This window comes from Centruroides sculpturatus, unplaced genomic scaffold, assembly GCF_000671375.1.
Source record: "Centruroides sculpturatus isolate CEXI.00-Female unplaced genomic scaffold, Cexi_2.0 scaffold127, whole genome shotgun sequence".
Taxonomy (NCBI): Eukaryota; Metazoa; Arthropoda; class Arachnida; order Scorpiones; family Buthidae; genus Centruroides; species Centruroides sculpturatus.
Window position 1 is genome coordinate 301,292 of NW_019385000.1, and position 8,550 is coordinate 309,841.

General features: G+C 29.6%; 1 protein-coding gene across 3 annotated transcripts; it reads right to left on the reverse strand.

Moving 5' to 3' along the window:
- Positions 1–263: 263 nt before the first annotated feature.
- Positions 264–2,994, reverse strand: LOC111633217. 3 transcript variants are annotated; one of them, XM_023377754.1, is made up of 5 exons: positions 2,809–2,994; positions 1,397–2,632; positions 1,087–1,334; positions 809–1,012; positions 264–641 (listed from the first exon to the last, which is right to left on the reverse strand). In XM_023377754.1, the coding sequence occupies exons 2-5, from the start codon at positions 2,577–2,579 to the stop codon at positions 588–590; spliced, it is 1,689 nt and encodes a 562-aa protein (XP_023233522.1). In that variant the 5' UTR covers positions 2,580–2,632; positions 2,809–2,994; the 3' UTR covers positions 264–587. The 3 variants fall into 3 exon arrangements, with proteins under 3 accessions (XP_023233522.1, XP_023233520.1, XP_023233521.1); XM_023377752.1 differs by having other exon boundaries at positions 1,397–2,717; XM_023377753.1 differs by having other exon boundaries at positions 2,779–2,994.
- Positions 2,995–8,550: the final 5,556 nt, after the last annotated feature.

Consider the following 8,550-nt stretch of genomic DNA (forward strand, 5'->3'; position numbering starts at 1 on the left):
AAATAGGAAAATTAAATGTTAACAACAAATCCCTATCAAAAACAAAAATGCATATCATCTCTGCATGTCTAATTTTACGTATTATTATAATTATGTACATCATTGCGTTCAAAGAACGGATTCGCGTCTTAAAGATCTAGATTCATATACAAGTATAATGAGTTTTATTCCACAAAAAATATACATACATAAATTAGATGAATGAACAACAAATACAAGTTCTTAATTATGATTATTTAAGACAAAATTTATTTTCTCCTCATATAACACCAGTATATAAAAAAGAGCAATGACAATACATTTTGAAACTCTTGTCTAAGCTTATTTTAGAATATAATTTATATAGATTTACGTGACAATTAAAATTCTTTGTACATTTTTGCATTAAAAAGATATTTCATATATCAAATTTTGTATAATGACAATAAAATGTATTTAATATAGCAATAATTTTAAGACCATAAAATTCCAAATAAATTATTACTTGGAAGGGAGAACTTTAAAGTATTGCATAAAATCCGAGAAAATAAATCTTCGTTTCACATTTGAAATTACACTAGATCATGCTAAAAATCAATCACCTTTTATTACTTTTCTAAACACGTTATACAGATCCACTTATAATACGATATATCAATATTCTGAAAGTGAAAAACAATACAAAATTATGTAGTATATAAACAGCTTTTTCTCACAGTGAATGGTGACGAATAAAATCTCTAAAATATACTATATAGTAGCGATTCATTCATCAATTCAAAACCACATTACTGAACTGATAAATTTATAAAAATAAAAATATACTTACATTTCTCCTACAAAACAACTCTACAGGTGTCGGACATTTTAGTTCGTAATATACGTTACTAAAAACAAGAATGTTAAAAGTCTTCCAATGCAGCGAATGCTCCAACGAAATTGGAAATCCACAAGCGGTTAACACGTTCATCAAAGTGTTCATCCCCGTTTCGTACAATCTGCTTAGATGGACAAATCTCCGGTTCCATTCAGTCTAAAATTCATAATGTTACATTAATTATAAGTTTTGATTTAGATTAAAAATGATAACACTTCTATGTAACGTACATTATTATTATACGAATCACTGTTATTGGAAACAAGAATGGCTTGAAGAATCAATGCGTCCAATTCATATTGACGAAACTCGACTCCATTTCTTAACATGTAATTTATAACACAACAGAAAGCAAATATAGGTGTGTTGGCGTATCGGTTACATGTAGTTCTTCCTAAACAATAGAGCAATAATTTCCATCGATATTCATTTACACTACTATCGTTTGATAATAGTGTTTCCAAACTTGGAGTAAAACCTAAATGCGATAATGGAATTAGTGTTTACAGTACAGCTACTGTAAAACCTAAAAGAACTTACCTTTGTATGCCGTAAAATTCGTTACATAATCTTCAATATTTATGTTGGCTGGTTCGGAGATCCATAATTCACGCACTCTGCAATTTTCTTGTCTTAAAAGAGCGAAATACATGTTTCGTCTCATCGAAGCATACAAGGAAATAGAAAATGGTAAAGACTCCTCAATAAAATCACTTAAATTGAAAGTTTCGACATAATTTCTTCTTTTCACTACATAATAAACTTTAGCAGGAATTTCACACGCAATCCATTTTTGTTTGAGTAACTTTGATAACGTTGTATAATTAGCACTACCACCACCATCATCATCAATTTCATCATATAGCTCCGCTTTTGCCCTCAGATTAGCTATACGTATATCAGTAACATATGACCAAATAGAAAAATCGTTTTTATCTCCAGTCAAATTGTTATCTTTAATGGCATTTCTTAAATATTCAATACGTAACACTTCGTCGTTTTCCAAATTTGCGAATTTAAAGCCAAGAAGATCTTTCTGCGCGCAGAATAAGAGTTTTAATTGGGAGCTGTTTAAATCTATTTTTCTCAAAAATTCGTTTGGCAAATACATTTCCGTAAGGGTTGAAACTAATTTCATAGGTACGTGATAAAAAACGGGTTTTGTATTATAAATGAAATATCCGGGATCCGATGTGAGAATTCCTAAGCAACGATCATCATCTTTTACAATTTTGGCCAATTTTGCGTATTTTTTCTCTGTTACATTAATCACCTGACATCCACATTCATATTTTAAAATGAAGCTGGAAAACCAATATATTTTGCTAAGTGTGTTCTCAGCATAACATGTAGAGTCGGAGTGACGATTATCTCTGATCTCTTCTAATTTTTTCAAACCATTCTTTTTATTACTTTTATATTTATTCGGCATTTTTACATCCACATAATCTTTTAATCTTCCCCAAATATAAAAACATGGTTCAATGTGCTTATCTCGAAACTGTCGTACATATTCTGTCAGTATCTTTACAAGAGTATGGTAATTCCATGGATAAGGTACAAGTGTATTAATGTATTTGTGCGTGTCTACATCTGAAATATCAACTATTACCGTGGGAAAGCTACCACTTGTCCTTTCATAATTCTTGGCCATTTCTTCTAACGAAACATATCTGATTAATCCGTGCTTCTTCATATAACTAAAATATGCTGATTTCACCATTTTATGTATTGTATGTTTGTAATATTGTCCTAAGATTATTACAATATTTTACTCTGAAAATAATGAACCTATAGGTAATTTCTTTATAAGTTTTGTACTTTAAATCTTCTTAATTCTCGAATAATATAATACTACAAACTGTAACAAATACAATTAAGTAAAATTTAGAGTATAAGAAGCGAATTCGCTCAATACTTACCGTAGTGTTTTGAAAGTACGAAATCATTACCTGTATGAAAATGTGAATTTACACTGAGGTTAATTTCACGAAATAAAATATAATGAAATTAATTATTTGTTTCTTCCAATATTCTTGATTCCGTTTCAGATCTTTGGCAATTGGGATGATTCCATATGACACCAATAAGACACTTAGAGAAATATTACTCTTGTATCCGTGATTATAATCAAACTCTGTCCTGTTAATCTACCTCGCGAGTAAATTCTAAATGTGTAAATTGCATATTTGTGAATGGATATGTAGATTAATATTCAGCTTTTATTGAAGTAATCTCGTTGATATTAGTAATTAAAATTATATCGTTATGAAAATATAACACATGACTTATTTGTATGCAAATTGGGTGTGTAATTTGAATAACTTTATATCTGCAGTAATCGATATAATTAAATAGACAGGTTACTTAATGTACTATGTTTTTGTGATAAAAGTATTTGTATTATTATTTTATAACGTTTGGGTATTATCTATTAAGATTTTAAAATAATAATAGTTTAATATATTTTAAAAAAATGCATCATAAATCTACGATAAAATAAAAAACTTATTCAAAATTTTTTTTAATTTTCGGATCACATTAGTTCGGATATTGTAAAAATTTGATAATTTATTTTTGCTCATATTCATAGCCTACATTTAATGTACATTTCTTTGATAATTTATAAATATATATCAATAATTTTTGTTTTTATTTTGTCCGATATAATCCTTAAAATTCACTTATATCCTGTGTTCATTTTATCTGTTTGCTTGGGAATAATTTTGGTATCATTGCTTTTATTGTTTCATTCTGTGTCGAATGAACTATATTTTATAGGGTGATAACGGTTGAACGTCCCAAAATACTCAGTTTTTAGAAAATAGTTTCATATAACAAGCAATGTAAGCAAGTAATAATTGAAGAAATAAAACCTTGAATTCGAAAAAGAAATACATTATCAAAGTAATCCTGTCGGCAACCCTTGAAATTTTTGAATGATTTATTCAGCTGACTTGAGTCTTATTTTGCACTACTCAGGGCCTGACAAAACACACAACGGCTAACACCATATAGACAGTTAGACGTTAAACAGATTCTTCAACCCCCACAAACAGAAAAAAATGACTAATAAAAATGCAAGACTGTGTATTTTTATTATTACATATAAATAAATATAGTAAAAAAGTATATATTTTTTCATTTTTGGGGGTCTCCAGAACGAATTAATTGAATTCCCATAAAAATCTATGGTAAATCGATAATCGGTTAACGAACAATTCGGATAGCGAACAGTGTTGGAACGGATTATGTTTGTTAACCGATCAACCACTGTATTTTTTTAATTAATGAATTTTTTATGACTGAAATACCTATTCTGTAAATCAACATTACATGGTGGAGACTTTTTATAGAAAATGTATGATAAATAAGAAAACAGTAAAATTCTTTATTTTTAGTATTATATTCCTTTATTGCTACATATATTTTGGCTATTAATCCAGACTTATCATACCACGACTTTTGCAAAGACTTAACCTGGTTCATTCTTTTGATTTTTGCTAAACTCTAATGCTACATTTTAATATTCCACACTCTGCAATAACTGACAAAATCCAAACTCCCCAAAACAACACAAAGCCAAAGAAGTCTTCCAGTCTGGGCCGGAGTTCTGCCTCATTCACCTTACCAGAATTGGCACCAATCGACTACTATCTTTTTCAGCTCTGTACAACCATATTGCCAGCATACAGATCACAGACAATACCAGACTCTAGAGACTTTCTTCAAACGAAAACCCCAGTCATTCTATGTTCACAGGATTAAAATTTTGGGTAAAAATTTACAGCAAAATTTGAGATATGATTGATATTAATGGTGATTACCTTCCAAGCTGAACTGTAAATTTTACCTATACAACCTGATATATCATTCTTAAACTTTATTTAATTTTTAAGTGTTCCAGCCATAATACATCCAAAATGTATGTTTTCTGTACTTTAATAATCCTCTTGTCACTTCATTAGATTTAATGTGCAATTGTATTTAACATTAAACATCCATCAAATTAAATATTTATTTTATGTTAAGTATGAAATAGAATAATTCTTAAAACAAAATCTGATACTTACTGATCAATACAAATTTCAAATTATAATCATCAATTTCGGAAGTCGGAAATCAGCTGTTACAAAACTCGCACTTCAGTGTTGCCAGAGATGTACAAATAGAGAAATAAAATATTTTTATTATTATTTCTTGATACTAATGTTTATACTAGTAAAGTAAGTCACATCGAGAGAGTTGAAAATTTCTGATGAGTGGAGCGAAATTACTGACGTGTTGACGTAAGGAAACAACAATTCGTTTAAATCGGTACTGACCCGGTGGTCCCTGCGCAATGCTCTAAATTTCAGTTAATGTCTCAGTTGTCGATAGCTGGCGGTAGAGTCACTCTTAGGCGAGAAGGAGTTTGTTTATCTATTTGGTCAGTAGGTAGTTTTACCGTTTTCAAGCATTTTTGTAATTTTTTTATACTGTTCTGTGAAGAAAACACTTTAAATCTAAGCACATGGTTTAACATTTCTATACATTTCCATAATTCAATGTATAAATAGTAATTATCTCCATTCCCTTTCTTACTGATTCAGAGAGTTCTCAAAAATATCGAAGACATTTCATATTAAAAATGTATATAGAGGCTTAACTATAAATTTTTTACTACGTTTTCTCACCCTCAATGAAAACTCCCAAAAATATTTAAAAAATGAACACAAATTGTAAGCAAAACACAAACATTCTTATTAATTTAAAGTGTAAAATCGTGAAAGTGATAGTTAATTAAAATAAAAATATTAACGACAATTACGAATAAATAATGTTCAAAACCGAATTAAAGTAGTATTTATAAGCCGTCTTTTAAAACATACGAAAGAAATATTTGAGTTATAAACGAGACAATTTCATATACTAAAATAATTTCGAATGTTTACAGCTGACTCGACCTAAGCTGAAGCCAAACTTACGCCTAGATGCCATCGAGGCAATCGAAGGGGCAAAAATATTTATAATTCCAGTATCATAGAGTTAGAGCTATTTGCTGCTCAAGTACCAGTACAGTATATCTATCGACTCTGTCCCGGGCATGAAGTTACAGCAGAGGCGATCGAAAATCTAGGTAACTTGATACCCATCTAGTGAGAATGAGGAACGTAAATCTGGTTCCTTTTTTTTTGAACTCAAATAACTTTTCTGCAGTTCAACCGAAATTCACCAAACTGTGTAAAGGTATGAAGCAACAGTGCTGCTTTACATTCCAAAAAACAACACACAAAAATGTAAAAATACTTTTTTGTTATTAAGCGTCGAATAGGCGAAAGTTGAAATTTAGTATTTGAAGATATCTTTTCTGAGAGTTAATTATATTTTGCGAAAGATAATTTATAAACATTCCATAGTTGTACTGAGCATTCTAAGACATAAATAATAAAAATCAAACGTAAAAGAACTTTAAAACAAAAAAAATCAGAAAAAAAATTGCAAAAGTTATCCCAGAAAAATGAGCTTGGTTACTGCTCGTCCAGGCTAATTATTATTAATTAAGAAAATTAGAAAATTTTACTATAGTAAATAAATATATTTAGTTATTTTTTGTCTGCTAATAAAATATTGTAGAATCAAAGTTATCTTCTTTCTTAAAATAATTTACTGAAAATGGTTAATTTCTACTTGAACAACGAAGTCATAAGTGACTTATCGAAGAATAATCAATGCGCTATCTGCCTTCGTTCTTCGCATTCTGCCTTCATTCTACACAATGGATGAGGTATCATCTTCTTTGAATAATTGCCCTCTTTTAAGTGACTAAACGACTAGGTAATCGTACTGCAGTCTCTTTGACATGAAACAGTTTTATCTCTTAGTGAATTTTTGGAATGTAATTAGATGCAAATTTTCGACAAAGATATAAGAAAACTCAAAACAGTGCATCGTTTCTAATATATACCGAATGAGAAAGGCTAGTTTTAATTTTATTCAGAACCAATCTTTTCTTAATTAATAAGATTAAAAGAATAATTTATAAGTTGACTTTCATAACCAGCAATCTCGTTATAATTAACACAAAATTAGTAAAAATGATTTAAGTACGTTATACAAACTTAGCTCAATTAGTTAGGTAAACTCAGCTCGTAGTAATATTAGTTTAAGAACATTAAATAAAATTAATACAGCTCTGTTTGAGGACAAAAGCACAGGCAATCCGAACTAGCTTCGTTTAACTTCTGTTTTCATAGATATTAAAAATACAGCAATAAGGATTGGAATATGAAAGAAGAAATATGTATCAGTTGTTTCCTAACTCCCTGTACCACAACTGCGCTTATCTATGGTTTATAACTATTTCAAAATTGTTTCTGCGAACATCCATTTTGCGTATTTTAAAACCAGAAAGTAAAGAAATTGATCAATAATTCGAAAACGAAGGTTCCTTTCATCAATAAATTGGATAATTTATTTTCCTAGGCTACTAAAGATGTCTTCGATGCACAGAGAAGAGGTTTGCTTCAACTGACTTATACGACCATACTTAAATTTTGCGATAATTTTCGGTATCGAACCAGTCATTCCTTGTAAGTGTCAAGACAGACAACCTTCCACGTATTTTCGAAGAGTTGTAAAAATAATCTACATTCAAATTATCGAAATATTCTCATGGGAACATTTTGTATTGGTCATATTGCAACTTGTACCAACTCATATTCAGAAATATTCTTGTGATTCTCTACTTTCTGAGATTAGAGTCGGAACAACAGAAATTAAAATTACAGGCTTAATTATATCATTCGCTATCGCAACGATATTCACGTATATTAAACATAACAAATTAAACGTAGACATAAAATTGAGGCATCCAATTTTTCAGAATGAAAAGGCATTACACACAATTAATAATTTATCATTGTTGGTATCTCTAATAGTAATTGTATTAGTTTTATCGATGGCAATACTAAATTCTTTTATATTGTATCCTGCTTGGGCTAAGGCAGCAACATTTGCAAGTGAACCTTTCATTTGTTGCTTAGAATTTGGAATATGGAAGAGTTACCTTATAGGAGAAATTGCTATGTTTTTAACATTTGTGGTAATAATTGGATTCGTAATCATAAAAGAATTCCAACAGCTGTCTTCAGAAGTCACATTGTTAAGAAGAAATCAGCATAACCTTCAAGACCGATTACAAAAAATCATGACCCGTCACGATGATTTATGGTGCATTGTATCACAACTGAACAACGAATTCAATTATATACTCGTTGTGCTTCATGCCGCTCTTACATTCGGAACTAGTTTCGGCTATTACATGTATCTGTATGTACATATGGAGAAATCTTTCAAATATATTGTTTTTTGCATAGTTATTATCTTAACTTTTATTTGTATTATTTATGGATTTCTTCTGTCTTATGCTGCTTTTTCGGTAAGTGAAAAACTTTTAAAAAATTGATTATTTTGTCTGTTTTTTAACATTATTTTCAACTTATTTTAGATGCAAAATATTTTTCAAGACATTGGAAGTATCGCAGTCAGCAATCTTTCGCTAGAATATAAGTTAAGAGTAGGTTGCGTTAATACTAGTGCCAAACTTTATAATTTATATTAGATTTTACACGTTTTCAAACATATTTAATAAAATATACAGGTCCTGGACTTCATGAAACGTTTTGGGAAGTACCCATTGGCTCTAACTGTAG

Coding starts and splice junctions, on each gene's coding strand:
- LOC111633217 (XM_023377754.1), bottom strand. CDS start 2,579: ATGGTGAAATCAGCATATTTTAGTTATATGAAGAAGCACGGATTAATC. Junction 1,335..1,396: donor GAATTTTACGGCATACAAAG/GTAAGTTCTTTT, acceptor TATCGCATTTAG/GTTTTACTCCAAGTTTGGAA. Junction 642..808: donor AGTTGTTTTGTAGGAGAAAT/GTAAGTATATTT, acceptor TTTCACTTTCAG/AATATTGATATATCGTATTA.